The following is a 19,629-nucleotide window of genomic DNA, read 5'->3' as shown; positions in this document are numbered from 1 at the left end:
CTTAAGTCTCTTGGTTAGGTTTGAATGGGCTCCTTGAGAGTGGCAACTGTCCCTCATTAATCTTTCTATCTCCTCCAGCCCCTAACCTTGCCTCCAGTACAACTCAATACATCTTTGTTGCATTGAAACAAAGAGCCCCGAAGATGAAGTGCTCATGTATGAAATTGGAGTATTACTGCCACCGATTTCATAGGGTAGTTTTGCATGCTTGAAATATAACAAGTGCTCAGCAAATTAGATCGTCATCCACATCATTATTTCTAAAAAGAAAGTTTCACTTGTCCTTTGCCCACCTTAATATAAACATCTATCTGTCTGTCTCTCCCTCTTTCTCTCCCTCTCTCTTTTGAGACAGGGTCTTACTCTGTTGCCCAAGCGGGAGTGCACAATCATAGCTCACTCACTACAGCCTTGAACACCTGGGCTCAAGTGATCCTCTTGCCTCAGCCTCCAGAGTAGCTGGGATTACACGTGTGTGCTACCACATCTTTTTTTTTTTTTTTTTTTAAGAGAAGGAGTCTTGCTATGTTGCCCGGGCCGGTCGCAAACTCCAGGGCTCAAGCAATCTTCCCACCTTAGCCTTCCAAACTGCTGGGATTACAGATGCGAGCCACCACGCCCAGCCACTTCTGTCTCATTATGATTAAGTTAAAGGATAAAGGCATTACTTTAGAATTCCTGGGAAATTGCTCACAAGAATCAATACTGTTCTGGTCCATGGAGGCATTTTTTTTTACAAGTTCCAGAGTTCCCTCTCTGGAGGCATGACTTGAATACTTTAAGTCTTTTCTTTTTGGTCTTGGAGGAATAGTGCTCAGCTTTTGATCTCTGTGATTCTGATAGAGAAGGTGACTGGAAAGGATTCAGGTCCAGCAATTGCCTCTTCTATCTCAGGCCCCCCAGTCTGGCTGATGAAGTCAGAAACACAGCCCTAGACACAGGGAGCGGGATGTGGGCACTTTGGGCTGGCTGTTCCAAAGGGAGCAAACAGGCAACTGTGACAGTCCTGGATTTATTTTTATTTTTAAAACCTACTTTGAAGAATTTTGTGAGTCCCAAAGGAGCCCTTTTATGTCATTATTTTGTCTTTTTCTTTAGAGTTTCCTCTAAAACTCATTAGGGAGATTTAACATATTCCAGATTTAGCACTTTAATGGGCTTTTGTTCCTGCCTTAATTTTTTCCTATTTTTAATTTCTCCTCTGATTTTTACTTAGCTATTTTTGGAATTACAAAGTTTGCAAAGTTGACAGCAAAATTTCTGGAAAGCCTTTTCTATGTGAGTTCATTATGTGAGTTCATGTATATTGCCTGGCTCAGTAGGTAAGAGATCTGTCCCAGAGACTGATTTTGTGGCAGCAGATTGGGTTCGCTATGATAAACCATTTAGGGAAACTGAGCCTCTTTTATAAAACCACAAAGATTCTGAGTTTTTGGGAGTTTCTTTTTTGCACCACTATTGTGATTTTTTTTCTCTCCAGGAACCTCGGACAAGTCTAATCTGGAGCTGATCACTCTAACATGCACCTGTGTGGCTGCGACCCTCTTCTGGCTCCTATTAACTCTCTTTATCCGAAAAATGAAAAGGGTAAGAACATAGATGATGTTCTATGCTCCTTTTTATATATATTATAAAATGCCTGATCTGATGTCTAGAGTAGGCAAACAAACGTTGGACCCTCTTTCTCTCCCTTTCCTCTCATTCCTGTTTCTGACCTGGTGAACACAGAAAGAAAATAAATCATCAGAATGTCTCTAACCACAGGGTGGGGTGTTCAACAGAAAAGCCGTAACAATGAACTGATGAATACTTCTCAGGGACAGAAGGTATTTTTGATATAAAATATGTTAATAGAGTCTTTAAAGTCAACGTGCAACATGTGAAACCTTTATTTCCTAACCCTCACTCTCTGCTAATAAATAAAAAGGAGGCTGGGCATGGTGGTACATGACTGTAATCCCAGCACTTTGGGAGCCGAGGAAGGAGGATCGCTTGAGGCCAAGAGTTCAAGACCAACCTGTCCAACATAGTGAGACCCTGACTCTACAAAAAATTTTAAAACTTAGGCAGGTATGGTGGCGCACACCTGTAGTCCCAGCTACTTGGGAGGATGAGGTGGGAAAATCACTTTAGCCTGGGAGGTCAAGTGAGCAGTGAGTCATACGCCACTGCACTCCAGCCTGAGGGGCAGAGTGAGACCCTGTCTCAAAAAAAAAAAAAAAAAAAAAAAGGAAAGGCCCACCTTTGACTTCTCTCATAAGATATTGGAAGTAAAAGTAAGTGAACTCTTGTTCTATACTCTCTCAGTCACACCACAAAATTAAGTTCTTTAGACTGTAAGGTCCAGGTTGGCATTCAGGACATGGGATTTCTGTACTTAGGTCTGCAATATGATCTGCTTCTCTGAAATCCAGTGGGAAAAGAGCTTACATTCATTCATTCATTCATTCATTCATTCATTCATTCATGCTTCAAATATTTACTGCATACCCGCTCAGTGCAGCATGCCAGGCCCTGTGGAAGGCCCTCTGGTGACAGTGGGGCAGATGCTGGAGTGAGCAGTCAGGGGAGATTGACTTTAATCAGCCACGCAAATGTCAAACTGCAACTCTGAGTTAACTGAAAGAGTGGCTGCCTAAAAGATGTGTAAGAGGAGTGTTAAGGTAAGGAAGAGAGGAAGGAGTGTTGTAGGCAGAGGGAAGAGCATTTAGAAGCCTGGGCAGGGGAGGGGAACACAGTGAGAAGGAGAGACTGACAGAAGGCCAGGGCTACAGTGTGGAGAACAGGAGGAACAAGGTATGAGGTGAGGCTGCCAAGGAATGGAAAGGGAAGGTGGCAAGGCCTGGCCAGGCAGGGTCTTGTAGGCCATAGTGGGGAATTTGGTCCGTATTCTAAAAGCAACGGGAAGCCTTGGGGAAGAAAGGTATGTTAGGCTAAGGAAGGGATGGGGGAGTGAGGCGCCTAGTGTGACAGATACATGTCTGGAAAAATTATTTTGGCTACTGTGAGAAGAATGGACTGGGGGTTGTGGGGGGAAGAATGAATAGAGAGGCACCTGGTAGAAGACTTCATAGCAGTCCAGGTAAGAAGTTATGGTGGCTGTCGGACATGGTGGCTCACACCTGTAATCCCAACACTTTGGGAAGCCAAGGTGGGTGGATCCAAGATCAGGAGATCAAGACCATCCTGGCTAACAGGGTGAAACCCCGTCTCTACTAGAAATACAACAAATTAGCCGGGCGTGGTGGCGGGTGCCTGTAGTCCCAGCTACTTTGGAGGCTGAGGCAGGAGAATGGTGTAAACCCGGGAGGCGGAGCTTGCAGTGAGCCGAGATCATACCACTGCACTCCAGCCTGGGCGACACAGTGAGACTCCATCTCAAAAAAAAAAAAAGAAAAGAAATTATGGTGGCAGGCTGGGCGTGGTGGCTCACACCTGTAATCCGAGCACTTTGGGATGCCCAGCACTCAGAGTGGATCACCTGAGGTCAGAAGTTCGAGACCAGCCTGGCCAACATGGTGAAAACCTGTCTCTACTAAAAATACAAAAAATTAGCCTGGTGTGGTGGCAGGCGCCTGTAATCTCAGTTACTTAGGAGGCTGAGGCAGGAGAATGGTTTGGACCCAGGAGACGGAGGTTGTACTGAGCCAAGATCACCCCATTGCCCTCTTGCCTGGGTAACAAGAGTGAAACTCCATCTCAAAAACAAAAAAAAAAAAAAAAAGAAAGAAAGTATAGTCGTGGCCAGGCGCAGTGGCTCACACCTGTAATCCTAATCCCAACAGTTTGGGAGGCCGAGGTGGGTGCATCACCTGAGGTCAGGAGTTCACTGCATTCCAGCCTGGGTGACACAGTGAGACTCTGTCTCAAAAGAAAAAAGAAGGAATGAAATTATGGTGCCTCTGACTAAATGATTAGAGTCAAGGGATATTTGGGAAGTAGGACTTGATCAGAAGGCCTCCTCAATTTCTAGAGATTAGCCCTTATTTATATGCCAGGTCTTATGGGAAGCTCTTTATGTATTATGTCAATAAATTATTCCAAAAATATGAAAAGGTAAATATATTATTATTCCCATTTTATAGAGAGGGCAACTGAGGCTCAGCAAGATAAAGTTAACTGATCCAAAGTCACTATGGTTGGACCTTAGTTTCGAACCCAGGCTATTTGACCTTAGATTTGATATTTACAACCAATAAGATATACTTTATAGTGCTGGTATGAGAGACAAAGCCAGCAGCCATCCTCTATGGTAAATGTTTAACATCAGGCTTTTGCCATTTGGAGTGACTGATTTTGAGACATGACAACTAAGTCCACTGCTTGAGAAGGAAACAAAGATCACACAATAGTTTTGAAAGGGGAGATACACCATATAGGGAAATACATCTAACAGAAGCAAAACTTGCCAAATCTGCAAGGGAGGTACAAAGGCTATAGGAGTTCAAAGGAGGAGAAGGGGAGAAAAAACTTCCGAGAAAGCGAGGCTTGAGACAGACTTTGAAGGCTGTAGCTGGAAGGAAAGAAGCAGAAAAACAGCCCGCCCTAGTCCTTCCTACTCCCCAGAGCGGGGAAGTAGTCTGGTTACTTAGCATAGAGGAGCACAGTAGAAATAAAACTGGAAAGGGGCTGGGCACGGTGGCTCATGCCTGTAATCCCAGAACTTTGGGAGGCCGAGGCAGGCAGATCACTTGAAGTCAGGAGTTCGAGACCAGCCTGGCCAACATGGTAAAACCCCGTCTCTACCAAAAATACAAAAATTAGCTGGGCGTGGTGGCGGGCGCCTATAATCCCAGCTACTCGGGAGGCTGAGGCAGAAGAATCACATGAACCCAGGAGGCAGAAGTTCCAGTGAGTCGAGATCATACCACTGCACTCCCAGCCTGGGCAACCAGAGCGAGACTCCACATTAAAAAAAATAAAAAATAACAAAAATAAAACTGAAAAGATACGTTGGGACTAGATTGAAGAGGTCCCTTCTATTTCTAAAATGCTGTGAAATTTTGATGTCAATAATAAAGAATGAGAACAAGAGATCATTATCTCAAAAACGGAATGCCTATAAAATTTGAAAGGGATTGGGGGAGGCAAAGAGGAACAAGACATCCAAAAATATTTCCATGTGGTTCCTCTAACGACAATGTAAATTCCTCATTGATAAAGATGGCATTTTATCTTTTTATCCTCACCCTGCATAGTTATAGCTAACATTTATTGTTATAATTATAGCTAACATTCATTGATGCTTACTGCATACCAGGCCCTGCTCTTAATAGCCTTCCATGGATTATTTCATTTGATATTCACAACAACCCTATGAGATAAGTACCATTATTACAGATAAGAAAACTAAAGTTAGAGGGCCGCTTGCCCACAGTTATGTGTGTGGGTGGGCAGAAGTTGGCCTGTGATTCAAACCCAGGTATTCGGCCCCCATGCCTGGGCTTTGAAGCAGTTAGCTGTGCAGCCTCCATGCCAAGCACCTAGTAGCTGCTCAGTGTTAATGTCAATTGAAAGAATAAATATTTGCCAACTAACATTTTACTATCACAGTCTCCTCAAAGCCCTCGCTTAAGGTTTGTTTGGTGTCTCCTCTCACCTGCCTTATTGAGATAAACCATAAAATTCCATGGGTGCCGCATGGGAGACTGCCTACCACTGCCTATTCCCCTGCCTCTGTCAACACTACTGCCAGCCTCCCCACACACCCTGCATGAGCCCAAGATGTCCCTTGTGAGGTCTCAGCTATCCTATGCCCTGTTGAGGATTGGCGATAGTTTCTCAGGGCTTTGGGTACACTGGACATTGAAAAGTTTAGTCATAAAACCTACTACTACAGCAGCTTCTCTAATGGACACCCAGTACCCTGGTATAGGAGTTCATACTCTTCAGAGTGTCTGGCAGGCCGGACCCTCATAGTCTAACACCAAAGGCAACCACAGTTCGTGACAAACGTGTTCCATATCGTTTTTTGCTTCTCATCCTTTACGGAGGCCAAGCAAACCTTTCTGCTTTGAGCTATTTGTCACACATTTTAGTGAAAATTTTTGTGAGAAGGAGAATGATTGCGAGTGATGGATGAGGTGAGCTGTGACAGCCCAGCACAGAGTGAGTAAGGGCTGAGGAATGCGGGTGAGTGTGAAACGGTGTGTATGGAGAGGTTGTCTTCTCCATTCCAACTCTGATCCTGTTTAGGGAAAAGCACCAAAAGGAAGGGCCTCAAAACTCATTTAAATGAAGTTTACATAACTTCTGGCCAAGAGTTATATGGGAAACATACTTCCTTTCCATCCTACCCAAGAGTCTGCCCACAGAAATGCAGTCATCAATTCTAGAAATTTGCCCATTAACAGGAAATACCCCCATTGATACAAATCTAAAACATTAAATGTAAATCCACTTATCTATGATCTGAAATAAAGGGTATTTTCTGGGCTTGATTTGCATTACCAAGATAAAAAAGCACTTTAAGGCAGATGTCTGCCTTACTCACTTGACATCCTACCAAGGGACAAAGGAACTCAGAATGTGGCTTGTGTATAAGTCTTATACCATATTTACTCCTTGACCTTTGAAATAATCAATTTTTTTTTTTTTTTTTTAAGACAGAGTCTCGCTCTGTCACCCAGGCTGGAGGGCAGTGGCACCATCTTGGCTCACTGCAACCTCTGCCTCCTGGGTTCAAGCAGTTCTCCTGCCTCAGCCTCCCAAGTAGCTGGGACTACAGGCATGTACCACCACACCTGGCTAATTTTTGTATTTTTAGTAGCGATGGGGTTTCATCATGTTGGCCAGGCTGGTCTAGAACTCCTAACCTCAGGTGATCCACCCACCTCAGCCTCTTAAAGTGCTGGGATTACAGGCCACCACATATGGCCTCAACTTCCATTTCTTACAGAAGGTAAACCTTACTCTAATCTCACTAGGGATTCAGCTACAACCTTTCCAGATAGCTGAAGCAACTAAGAGGTCAGGCGTTCTGAAAGTTTAAACACTTCATAAGAAATGTGCCTTTCAGTGCCCCAGGGATCCTGGGTTTACTTTGCCACTTCTTGCCTTTCCTATATATGTAGAAAAGCCACAATGCACCCGACTGTTGGCCCATCTGTAATGTATATTCCTGCTTATACAAGATGGCCATGGAAAGTTATTTTTAGTCATTGTTTGGAATGACTTTATAAAAATGCTTTGCATTTTTTAGCAAGACCATCATATAATTGTTTAAGATCAAGTACAACACATAAGGTCACTGGAGAATTTGAGCGCATGTTATCCAAGATGGGATGGTAGAGCTCACATTACAGAAATGTAGTGTGGGAATAGTAAGGAGTTGTTTAATAGAAATTGCACACTCAAGTGTGATGAGTGTATGTGAATGTGGAGAAGTACTTTCTGTACCTGGCCACACAGTTTCAACCAAACGATCCCAAATAAAACAGTGGATGTTAACTGAATATCCAGGATTCGTAAAGTTGTTTTCTTCTTAATGACTTTGAGATCTCTTTATTTCTCAGTCTTCTTCTGAAATAAAGACTGACTACCTATCAATCATAATGGACCCCGATGAAGTTCCCCTGGATGAGCAGTGTGAGCGGCTCCCTTATGATGCCAGCAAGTGGGAGTTTGCCCGGGAGAGACTTAAACTGGGTAAGATACTTGTTCAACAGATTTATAAACCTATACTGAGCACATATTACATTAAAAGCACTGTGCTTTGAGAGATGCAAAAGTAAACCAGACCTGGGATTCTACCCTCCAGCTGCTCACAGACTATCAAGGGAGATGGACACAAAAGTAAATAATTCCAAAGCAATGCTCAGATAACAGTACAAGGTGACAGGCAGCACCTGTGTGTTCATTCAACAGTTATTAGGCACCTTCTCTGAGCAGCAGACACTGGTCTAAGCCCTGGAGATGCAAAGGTGCGTGCATCTGTCCCCTCAAAGGCTCAGTCTGGAGGTAGGCGCAAAAGTGGTAAGTGAAGGGGCACGGGGAGAGGGGCGTTCCAACAGGAGGCTTACAAGTACACATACTCTTACATAATGAAACTGTTGGGGGATTAGAAATATGTGATCCAGAATGTAATTGAGGGTGGCAAGGAACAGTGAAATCAAACATTTGGTGAAAGAGTTGGTGCTCTTCAAGGCCATGGATCAAAAAAACCCTCTGCACAAATCCACAAATTACATACTTGGATTTTCCTGGGAACGTCCAGACCGAGTAGAAAGCCCTAGCGGAGTCATTTAAGTTTCACTTTTGAAGAGCAAAGACTGTTGTTTTCCAGGTAGCGCAGATGCTATAAACAGCAGGCAAATGTGCTTTCCCGCAGCCTACCTTCCAGTTCCTCCAACTCAGACGTCACAAAGCCCATTAATCTCCAGCCTCTGGTGCTACAAAACAATTGAAACCTCAATTACTCCTACCCAAAATGTTTGGATTGTGGCTTCTGAAAGTTTTCCACTCACTCCTGTGTATGCCAGAGTCATTAGTAGTTGAAACTAGGAAAACAGATTGTGGATCCAGTATTCTTGGAGCTTGTCACTCTCAGTGTGGAGAGCCTGTTGTTCCAAATTCAACAGTATCGCCCCTCTCCTTACAAGCAAATGATACTGGGGTGAGGGATGTAGGGGGCAGAGAGGGGGGAAAATGACTTTTGTTTTTCTCTTGGGCTTTGAAATTATTCTGCTTACATTGAGAAAGGACTGGCCTCCTTGGGGAGGAAACTTGGAAATCAGTTAAAAGCTGGAGAGACAGGAGAGAGCCAGCAATGGCTATGGACAGGAGAAAAAAAATCAACTACATTAGAGTAGTTAAGGGCAGGTGGCACACTGGATGAGTTTCTTCTGCAAGTGTAAATTATATGGCAGCTAGCCCAGCCCCTCGGTGACCTCGGCAGGAAATATGGGATAATTTTCCCACAATCACGAGCCATTCTCAGCCCACATTGCTTTCCAGAGTTATTAGTCATAATCAAACGTGCTTCTTCCAGTATAGGACACACGAGCTTTCTGTCCCATTGCTTCATTCCTTCCTAGTATCATTGCGATCCACACCGCATCACAGATTGCTAATTCTCTGCCAGAATTCCCCTGGGGCTCTGTGGGTTTAAATAATCCCATTTCAGGATTATGATTTTCAGTCTCCTTGTTAAAGATCATTCTTATTGCTCTTTTCCTTTCCAGAGTTGCCACATGCTAGGATTTGGCTAATGTCCATTTGAGTGTCTCTGATGGGTGAGAGAAAGTGTGTCAAGTCTGCTAACTTTGTCTTTCAATGCAGACTGTGGCTGCAAGGCCCGGAGGTACACTCCTCTGATTGATTACCGTGGGAGCAAGGAGGCCCAAGACTTGTTTATTTCTTAAGCCAAATAAATGACAAAGTAATTTGAGGTAATGTCTAGCAACTGAGAATAACCCAGATTATGTCCAGATAGAGAGAAAAGGCTGTTTTAACTGGCAGTTATACTGGCGTTGTAAATGTAGAGAAATACACAAGTTTATATCTGGTTTCAGCTGTATCTACTGCGTTGGTTGCTATCAGCAGCCCTAGTGAGTGGGGTTGGAATTTATAGTACCTGATAGATGGATGCAGTTGGAGCTTGGGTCAAAGGTGTTGCTACCACTAAAATTCCTGACATCCAAGAACAAAAGGAACCTCTAAAAAAAAATGATTCCTCACTAACCCATGGGAGGGAATTCAGCTTCTATAAATTTATCACAGAACTTAGGAGAGAATTCAGGTCCTATAAATTTATTAAAGTTAGAATAGGCCGGTTGGTGGCTCACGCTTGTAATCCCTGCACTTTGGGAGGCTGAGGTAGGTGGATCACCTGAGGTCAGGAGTTTGAGACCACCCTGGCCAACATGGTGAAACCATGTCTCTACTAAAAATACAAAAATGAGCCAGGTGTGATGGCAGGTGCCTGCAGTCCCAGCTACTCAGGAGGCTGGGCCAGGAGAATCATCTGAACCCAGGAGGTGGAGGTTGCAGTGAGCCAAGATCATGCCACGGCACTCTGGCCTGGGAGACAGAATGAGAGTCCATTTTCAAAAAAAAAAAAAAAAAAAAAAAAGAAGAATGTTCAACATTGCATCTTTCTATTGGAAAATAATCAAAAGTCAGAATTACCTAATATAGCTAACCATACAGGGAGTCTGGAGTTTGGCAAGCGAATGGTGCCTGGGCTGGTGCTGCCTCTTGTAAGACCAGCCCTGAATACCAGTGACAACCCAGCCCATGCTGCCATGCACTCTCCCCAGAGTGTCCAGGGCCCCTGGCCAGTCCGAAACATTCTTGGAGGAGCTTCCAATATCCTTGCATTGTATGGGAATGACCTAGCACACTTCCGAGCTAGTCAGTGGCATTCCAGGACACACAGGAGAATTTTAAGGGAAAAGAAGGATCAGGTGAGGTCAAGTCTGATGCAACTGGGCTCCCCTGAAACTGGAACCATGGGTCTGCAGAAGCATTCCAACACATCAGATGACTAAGGAGCCCATAACAGCTTCATGCTGTTTTACGAGGGAGCAGTCGGCTTCCAAGAGAATAAATGAAAAGACTGAAGGAAGCTAAATGAGAGCCAGTTTATTCTCACCGATAAGAAGCAAAGTCCCAAACACTTGTTAAAACAAAGTGTGTTGTGACGGGATGTGGGGGCTGAAACTATGGAAAGTGCAAAGGATGCCACCTACCCCAAACATGCAAGAGTCTTAGGAGTGTGAGGAGAAAAGATCCGGATATTTATCAGGCTCAGGACACTTTTCTTTTTAGATGGCAGAAGGCACTGTGGAAGAAAAACATTGATCTTTTATTCCAAATAAAACAAGGAATAAACCTCCAACCAAAATGCACCAGTTTTTACTAGTATAGAGAAGCCATCTGCCAGCGCTGTTCCCACACCTGATTTTCAGATGCAGCACTTTCAGGATCCACTGGAGGCTCTTTTATTTCCACTCAAGGATCCCCATCCTGGTCTATTTCTTGGACAATTTTACACGAAGAAGGAAGCAGAGGCTGTAGCTCTGCCCATGTTGCATGCTCTGGGAGGAATGTCATTTAGTAATCACCACAGGAGCATGTTTCACAAAAAGAGAAACGTGTCATCTCTCTAGTGTTCCCTCCGAATGCAGAGCATGTCCCTGCAGACAGCCACACAGAGGCCCTAATGATGACACTGGTATAACTGAAATTTTCATACATCCTAACTGGACACCTGGGGTGGTGGGTAGTAGAAGACATTAAGCAGAGCAAGGTAAAGACATTTTTGTCACTCAGTAGTTGGGCATAAAAGTAGAAAGGTTCTAATATGATGAGGAAGAAGCAAAGCTTCATTACCAACTACAAGAAACAAACAAACAAACAAAAATGTCCTTTGGAGAAAGGGAGCGGAGTATGAGGAGGGAAGGGAGGAAAGAAGATTAATTAACTGAAGGCACATTATCAGACAGGTCTAAGAAAGAGCACTTGGTTGGGAAAGGAGGGGTTGTGTTAAAATAACAGTCTAACTGCCAGGATTTATAATAGTTTTAACCAACCCGTGGTATTCTGTCATTTCCCCTTCCCCCAAGAAGAGCCAAAAAACGAGTGACTGATTTCACTTACTCTTCTTTGAGCATATCATGCTGGAGGGGTACCATTTCTCTGGGTTCTACTGAGCTGTTTCCTGATGTACAAAAGGAAGTTCCCTGATATAAAAGGTAGTTTAGATACTCCAGGGAGTGCCCTCCCCAAAGGGCATCAATCTCAGGGTCTCCATCCCACGGGCCCCTCTAGTTACCTATGACTAGGAGACTCGCTTTGGGCATCCCACAAATTCCTGAATACTACTCCCCATTGGGCAGCAATATACGGTAATGACAGATAGCACCAGGCACCAAGCAGGTTCCAGGAAGATTCAGACATGGTCCTTGCCCTGCTTTACTCAGGGGGGCTCATTCTAGGATAGGGAAGGAAACATATTAACAGTCATTATAGCATAGCATTATGGAGACTATGGAAGAAACCTTGCTTGGTTATTGCATTTAGCAACTACCTCTCTGGGGTTGAAACCAATCTCTACCAGCGGTTGACCAGGCTCTTGTGCTGAACCATGAGGATTTGTGATATTCATATAAGACACATTAGAAAGACTGGGAATATTCTGCCTGGTAGGGAAGTCAGAGAAATGACTTAGTGATTATTTGAAAGTTATGACCTTTATTATTATCCACAGTAGTAATCACCATTTTCTATTTCTCCCTTTTTGCTGAAAACAGATGAGAGAAAATGACTGCAAATGGCAAGAAAAAGAGCTTAGGTTCCACACAGGGAAGTCTTCTTGGTCATAATGTTATTAAACAATGGAAGAAACCACACGGGACTTGGTCCCATCTCTCCTATGCGAGGACCTTGTGGAAAAGAAACTGGACATCTCCCTTCACTGAATGCCTTCTAGGGACTTACTCTATCTCTGAAGGATGTGGGGCCTCAGGAACAGAGTTAAGAGTTGAAAGGAAGAGGCTCCAGAAACAAGTCCCTTACTTTGTCTCTTTTAGGGTCAGTTCACTGGAGATTCCATGCCTCACGTGCACACATAGGAAAAGGCATTTCCTTCCTGAAAAAGACTTAAATTCACCCTATTGCCTTGGCAAACAAACCACTGTCTTCTCTTCATTGTAGGCAAATCACTTGGAAGAGGGGCTTTTGGAAAAGTGGTTCAAGCATCAGCATTTGGCATTAAGAAATCACCTACATGCCGGACTGTGGCTGTGAAAATGCTGAAAGGTATGTATGCTGTAGTTTGGCTTTCAACTGATGCATCACCATTTTGCATTTCCTAAATGTTGGTACAAGTTAGATATAGCCTGGGAACAGACACAAGCTTTTTCTGCCCCGGCCACATAATTTTCTTCTACTGCTAGAGGCCTCTTTGCTCATGAGTTTTAGATTAGGCCAGCACGAGCTCAGAATAAACCTTGTAAATGGAACAATCCAGCACAGTCCACAGGAAAATGATCTCTGTCACCTCAAAGAGTCTTTCTCTTCTCACATCACAGACTGTAGACAAGGGACTTAAGCCCATTGTAACTGCAGGTTCAAATTTTGGCATGATCCACTGTGATGCTGTAATGGAAACTTAGCAGCACATCCTAAATCCCAGTGGCTTTGCTTGGGCTTGACCTGACTATAAAGTAAAACTACAAAGCTAGAACAACTGAGTTGATCAGAACTCTAAACTATTTTATACTAACAACCTCAGCCATAAAACATTTCCTCTTTAGCAATTTGAAAAACTGAATTATCTTTCTAATGTTGAAACATACTACTACTCTGTGAAGCACTGGGAGGTAGAAGCAAATCACACAGTGACTTATGCCCAACACCAAAGACAGATTGAAAATGAAAATCAGTGAAAGTTGTGTAAACCAAATGTCTCAAAGACGCACAGGTCCTTTACAGTGTAGAAAATACTTCATTTCCTCATCTGTAATGGAATTTTATGATGCTTCAATTCAACAGAACTGAAAACTCAAAAAGCAGCTTTTAACTTTCCAAAGTCTCCAGGATATTGCTGGGAGATTTTGAGGCCCAGCAAGCTGTGAGTCCAACTACTCAGGTACCTGGTACAGGCTCCAGGAGAAAGGGCTGTTTGCTTAGAGAGACTTCAAAGTTCTTAATCTTCTAGCAATAACTCCATCATTTCAAAAGGCCCATGTAAATATATTTTCAACTTCAAAAGGCTGTACTCCTCAAGAAAAAACTAATAAAACTCTACAAAGAACCTGCCAGTTCTACTCTGAAAGTAGTCTGGGAAGGAGTTTGGCATCCACAAGTCAGAACTTTTGTTTGGAGTAGACTTCCCAGACGATGGCAGATATTTCTGTCAAAATAGAGGCATGCTAGCACCCTCCCCTCCAGAACCCCAGATTCTGAAGAGAAGAGGCGTCAACTAGAAAGCACCAGACTAGATGATTTTCATATTAGGCTGAACCATACGAAACGGCCATTTTTCTTATTTCCTTTCAACAGCTTTGTGAGGTAGACATTATTATCCTGTTTGCAGATGAGGAAACATGGCCAAGAAAGGTTAAATAACCTCTGCAAGGCCACACAGCTGCTCAGTGTAAGTCAGGGTTTGTGTGCGAAAGTCTTCCAGCTTTGAATGCAGTGCTCTTTCCTCCACACCAGTCTGCCACAAAAGAGGGGCTGCAGAGGTCTGGCCTCCTGGAATTGGCCCACTGCTCCAAAACCCTGAAAATGATCCTGGCCCGGTTTATGGAGGCAATCCAGTATCCAACCTAGAGATAGGTGGAAACTAAATCTGGAAGCAACTGTTTCCTCAGCTAGTCCCATTTCCCTTCTTGCTGCCACAAATTGTTCTCTAGGAGAGGCAGCTCTGATGGTCACACTAGTCTGCTGGGGGTCCAAGATAACACCTGTGGCCCTGCCTATAAATACAGCAAGCTGAACCAGAGCCTGGTTTTTTTCCTCCAAAGAGGAAAGGGTTATAGGGAGACGAATGAGTTTGAAAGAAGATTCTAACTTGAGATTTTTTTTTTTCCTAAGAGACAGGGTTTTACTCTGTCACCCAGGTTGGAGTGCAGTAGCATGATCATAGTTCACTGCAGCCTCTGCTTCTCAGGCTCAAGCAGTCCTCCCACCTCAGCCTCTCAAATAGTGGGACTACAGGCTCACACCATCACACCTAGCTAATTAAAAAAAAACTTTTTTGTAGAGACAGTCTCACCATCTTACCAGTTTGAGACCAGTTTGAGGCTGGTTTCAAACTCCTGGGCTCAAGCAATCTTCCTGTCTCAGCCTTCCAAAGTGCTGGGATTACAGACGTGAGCCACTGCAGCTCAGATTTTTTTTTTAAAGGCTCAGAGAATCTCTTCTATGTAATACAGAGTGCATGTGTCGTGTCTTCATAAATGCCTATTTCTTTTTTTTTTTTTTAAGCCATCAGCATTGATTGTAAAAGACTGCCAAATCACCCACTCTATAAAATTCCTTAAAAAAATTTTCATTCAGCTTTCTTGCTTAAATTAATTGGCCATCTGTTTCTGGGAGATATAAAAAAGGCATGGCCCGGCATGGTGGCTCATGCCTGTAACCCCAGCACTTTGGGAGGCCGAGGAGGGCGGATCACGAGGTCAGGCATTCAAGACCAGCCCATGGCAAAATCCTGTCTCTACTAAAAAAAATACAGAAATTAGCCGGGTGTGGTGGCGGGTGCCTGTAGTCCCAGCTACTTGAGAGGCTGAGGCAGGAGAATCACTTGAACCCAGGGGTTGGAGGTTGCAATAAGCCGAGATCACGCCACTGCACTCCAGCCTGGGTGACGGAGCAAGACTCCGTCTCAAAAAAAAGAAAAAAACAAAAAAAGCATAAAGTGAAACAAAGGCCATGAGTCAAAAGCTCTTTCAAAGTGTCCTTGAGCAAAAATAATTAATCTTTTTGGGCCTTACACTCATGCCTGAAATAAGAAGAGTAATTGTGTTTATTTATTCCAAAATATTTGTTGAGCATCTACTGTAAACCAGCCCTAACCCCATGCGCAGGCTTTGGAGTTTATCTGGTTATTATTAAAAACGATTTGTGCTTATGAAATACCATGTTGGTATCTACCACAATGTTAAATGCACATACCTCTAACCCACTTCCAGGACACTGTCCTTCAGAAACACTTACATGTGTGCACAGAGATTACACACAGACTATCACAGTATTAATTGTAATAGCAAAAAGATTACAGACACTCTAAATGTCAGGGACACCATTAATCAATTAAAAAGAATGGGCCCACAGTGGCCACCATTAATGTGATTAACCTGCTGAGCATGGTGTCTCACACCTGTAATCTCAGCACTTTGAGAGGCCAAGGCGGGTGAATCACCTGAAGTCAGGAGCATGGTGAAACCTGTCTCTACTAAAAATACAAAAATTAGCCAGGCATGGTAGCACACACCTGTAATCCCAGCTACTTGGGAGGCTGAGGCATGAGAATCGCTTGAACCCAGGAGGCGGAGGTTGCAGTGAGCTGAAATGGCACCACTGCACTCCAGCCTGGGCGACAGAGCGAGACTCTGTCTCGAAAAAAATAAAAATAAAAAATAGAAATAAATAAAAAGAATAGAAAAAGTCTCTGATTTATTAAAAGGGAGGAAACAGATTTTTAAAAATAGACTATATATATATATGATCTCATATATATATATATAGGACCTCTGATTGAATATATATATTTATAAATGCATAGAAAAAGGTCTGAACACCAAACTATTAACAGTGGCTGCTTCTAAGGAGGCAAGTGGGTTGGAGTGGCTTTCACTTTTTATCTAGATCATTTTACTCCGTATCTTTTTATTTCGACTTATATTGTTGAAATGTATTTTACAGCAAGATTATTTGATTTTTATATTTCTAAAAATAATTTAAAATGTTTAAATGCCTTGCAAATTAACTAATAAGAACAAACAGAACAAACTCAATTTAGGCTTTAGACTCTGCTAATTCTTGGACTGATAATGCTTATCTCTGAGATTGAAGTTGAAGTCAGATGCTATGGATCCTCACAACCCAAGATAACCCTGTGAACTCCAGAGAGGAAAGGGTTATAGGGAGAAAATAACACATTGCAAAGATGTTTACAAAAGTAGCCATTCTGCCCTGGCAGGCCCCTTGTGCTCCTTCTCTGTGACTCTCCAAAGGGAGAAGGTGAGAAGAGAGGAGGTGGAAGTGTACTCCCTGCCTGGTGGGTTCTTGCTGCACCTGGTTTTGACAGAAGGGAAGCCTCTGGAAGGCACTTTCACGAGGTGCCCAGTTCTGAGTCAGCGCATTGCTGAACAGAACTAGGTCCACCAAGAGGAAATGTCCAGTGACTAACCCCACTACTGTGCTGGGCCTTACTGTAATCAAAAGGATGTTGGCTCAGGAGGGTGGGAGTAATGAAAACAGTCTGGAGACTTGGCCTTTCTGCAGAATGTGGGGAAGTTAGTGAAGCAACCGGCTGAGCATTGACAAACAAGGAGGGCAAGAATGCCGCCTCCGGCGGAAGGAGCCTCATTGTCCTGTCGCCCTGACTCTTCCTTGCTTCTCACACAGAGGGGGCCACGGCCAGCGAGTACAAAGCTCTGATGACTGAGCTCAAAATCTTGACCCACATTGGCCACCATCTGAACGTGGTTAACCTGCTGGGAGCCTGCACCAAGCAAGGAGGTAATGGAGAAGGGGAGGGCCGGCTCCATCTCCCCCTGCACAGGCTGGGAGAACAGTTCTCCGCCTTAAAGCTCCTTCTCCCTGGCACTGTGCTTCCTCGCCTCCGGAAAAATGGCCTACCTCATAGCTCCAGAAGAAACAACTTGTGCATCTCCAGAAGGGTGCTCCCCTAAATCCCTCCCCTATGCAGTTAAAGATTCTGAAGAGGACTCCCTTTTAGATCTCCTTCCACAGGCTCTAGGCCAAGCAGAGGGCACTTTGCTCGCAGGATGGGTTTGAAGAAGTGTGGTCAGAGCCAAGGTAAAAGGTAGAAGGTTGCATATGCCTTGAAGCTTTACCTAAAGGAATGAATGAATCACTACTGGTAGGGTCCCGGGAGGAGGTGATGTGGGGCCCTTCCCTCCAGATCCACCATGCAGATAGACCTTACCCAAGGGGGCAGGGAGAGAGCTGTGCTTTATGATTAACAGCTCCAGCATGTTGTCGCAGGTCTTTCTTTCCGTATGGCAGGGTTAGAGCTTGAAGGTAGATGTGTGATCACTGTTTGCGCCAGCAAGGTGCAAAGGAGCTGTGCATGCCGATGTTTTCTCCAGCTCTCAAAAGAGGTAGCAGGGATGAAGGGTAGCTGGGGAAGATCTATCTGCCAGGGGCGGAGGTGGTTAGAGAGGCGCTAAAGGCCGGCGAGGCCAGAAAGAGTCGGAGGGACCTGGCCAGGGCTCCGCCTGCTTCTCCGTCATCCTCGGTAACATTTTCTCAAGTTCTTTGTTGTGGCACCCTCATTCTGTTTGCCTCAACTGCATCTGTGAAACTGACCAGGGATAAGGAGACAGCCTACCCTCATGTGCGGCCGTCAGCTCCCTGCAGCCGGGCGCCAGCATGGAAGCCGCTCTGAGGAGGTTGGCCGGACCCCAGGCAGGAGTCGAGCTCTGCGGTATCCGCCGCCATAGAAGGGAGATACAAAACTCTGGAAGCAACTTCCCGTTCGGGAACCTAGGGGAAAGATGAGATGCTATCAGGATTTCTAGCGTGTCCTCATAGTAAGAGAAAACCACTCCACCAGGACCAGCCCAACTTCTGCAAGACAATAAAAGAACTAGCGGCTTTTGGGCTCCCGGCATGCCCTGGGCAGCGGCGGCTGAAGCAGCTCCAGGGTCACTCCCCTTTGACCCGGAAGTGGTCCTTGCTTTGTGGGTTGCGTGCCCAGCCCAAGCATGCAGTGGAAACGCGGGGCAGGAGAGAGGAGGCCTTCAGAGCACCACATGGGCGCCACAGTGCAGCTGGACTTCCTTCCCAACCCTCTTGCTTCCTTCAGACCGGGGTCGGATTGACAAACCAAGGAAGGTCAGCCTGTGAGCTTAAAATGGTTTGACCTTTTTCAATAGTTGGGGGAAAAAAATAAAAAATGAAAATACTATTTCATGACATGAAATTGTATGAAATTCAGATTTCTGTGTTCACAGTTTTCTTGGAGCACAGTTATACTTGTTTGGTTGTTTCCAGGCTACGAAGGCAGAACTGAGTAGTAGCTCCTTGGTCTGCAAAGCCTGAAATGTTTACTAGCTGGACCTTTACAAGAAGAGTTTGCCGACTCCTGCTTTAGATACTCTGGCAAGCCCCAAGGCAAATTGCGCAGACACTGCTGGGGAGAGACGGCCAGGTAGCGGTCTCTGCCCTGGGAGGGAGAGAGGAGCTGCTTAATAGTCGCAGGACTGGTGTGACAGTAACCAGAAGCCCCTCTACTTGCAAGGGTCTGGTTAAGAGGCAGAGAGGCTGGCTTTTGCCTCTCCCCTCCTCAAAGGTATTTCTGTCCTTCTTCTTCTAATCCTTTCTCTCTAATGCTTCTGCAATGCCCCCACCTCCATTTTTTTTTTCTTCTGTTTCAATTGTGTTCTTTAAACGCCGCCTTAGGTTAAACTGAAAAAGTCACCGTATTCATGGGCCTCTCATCCTTAAATCGCATCCCTCGGCCCCACTAATACAAAGGCTGGTTGATTTGAGGTTTCTCAGGCAGGCTGAAGGCTGGCAAATGGCTGACTGGCTTGGTGTGGCTGAGCATGAGCATGTGCTGTTTTGGCTGCAGGGCCTCTGATGGTGATTGTTGAATACTGCAAATATGGAAATCTATCCAACTACCTCAAGAGCAAACGTGACTTATTTTTTCTCAACAAGGTAAGGATTTTAAAAGTTGGAGTATTTTAAAGATAGCAATGAGTTTTCATTTAGTCTGTAGCAACATAAAGCAAGAGAAACCTGTATTGTTCTGTTAATGATTAAGCTTAAAACTCAATCTCTGCTGCTTCTCCTTTTTTCATGTTTTTTTTCCCCCTGATAATCTGTTACACTCTAGTGTGGATAGCACAGAGAATCATTTGATCCCTTTGTGTGTATGCAGCCATAATTTGAGAGTAAATCTACTAGCCACCTATCTAAATA

The 19,629-nt window shown here is 44.4% G+C and overlaps 1 protein-coding gene across 1 annotated transcript in view; it reads left to right on the top strand.

Annotated features, from left to right (window-relative positions):
* Nucleotides 1–19,629, top strand: part of FLT1 (fms related tyrosine kinase 1) — a 198,852-nt gene that overhangs the window by 151,971 nt on the left and 27,252 nt on the right. The window contains exons 16-20 of the mRNA XM_010362346.2: nt 1,481–1,587; nt 7,515–7,647; nt 12,658–12,762; nt 17,083–17,196; nt 19,277–19,365. Coding sequence (XP_010360648.2) covers nt 1,481–1,587; nt 7,515–7,647; nt 12,658–12,762; nt 17,083–17,196; nt 19,277–19,365 — 548 coding nt within the window. The remainder of the gene's footprint in view (nt 1–1,480; nt 1,588–7,514; nt 7,648–12,657; nt 12,763–17,082; nt 17,197–19,276; nt 19,366–19,629) is intronic.

This window comes from Rhinopithecus roxellana, chromosome 18 (assembly GCF_007565055.1).
Source record: "Rhinopithecus roxellana isolate Shanxi Qingling chromosome 18, ASM756505v1, whole genome shotgun sequence".
Classification (NCBI taxonomy): Eukaryota; Metazoa; Chordata; class Mammalia; order Primates; family Cercopithecidae; genus Rhinopithecus; species Rhinopithecus roxellana.
This window is presented reverse-complemented; position numbering and strand designations above follow the sequence as displayed.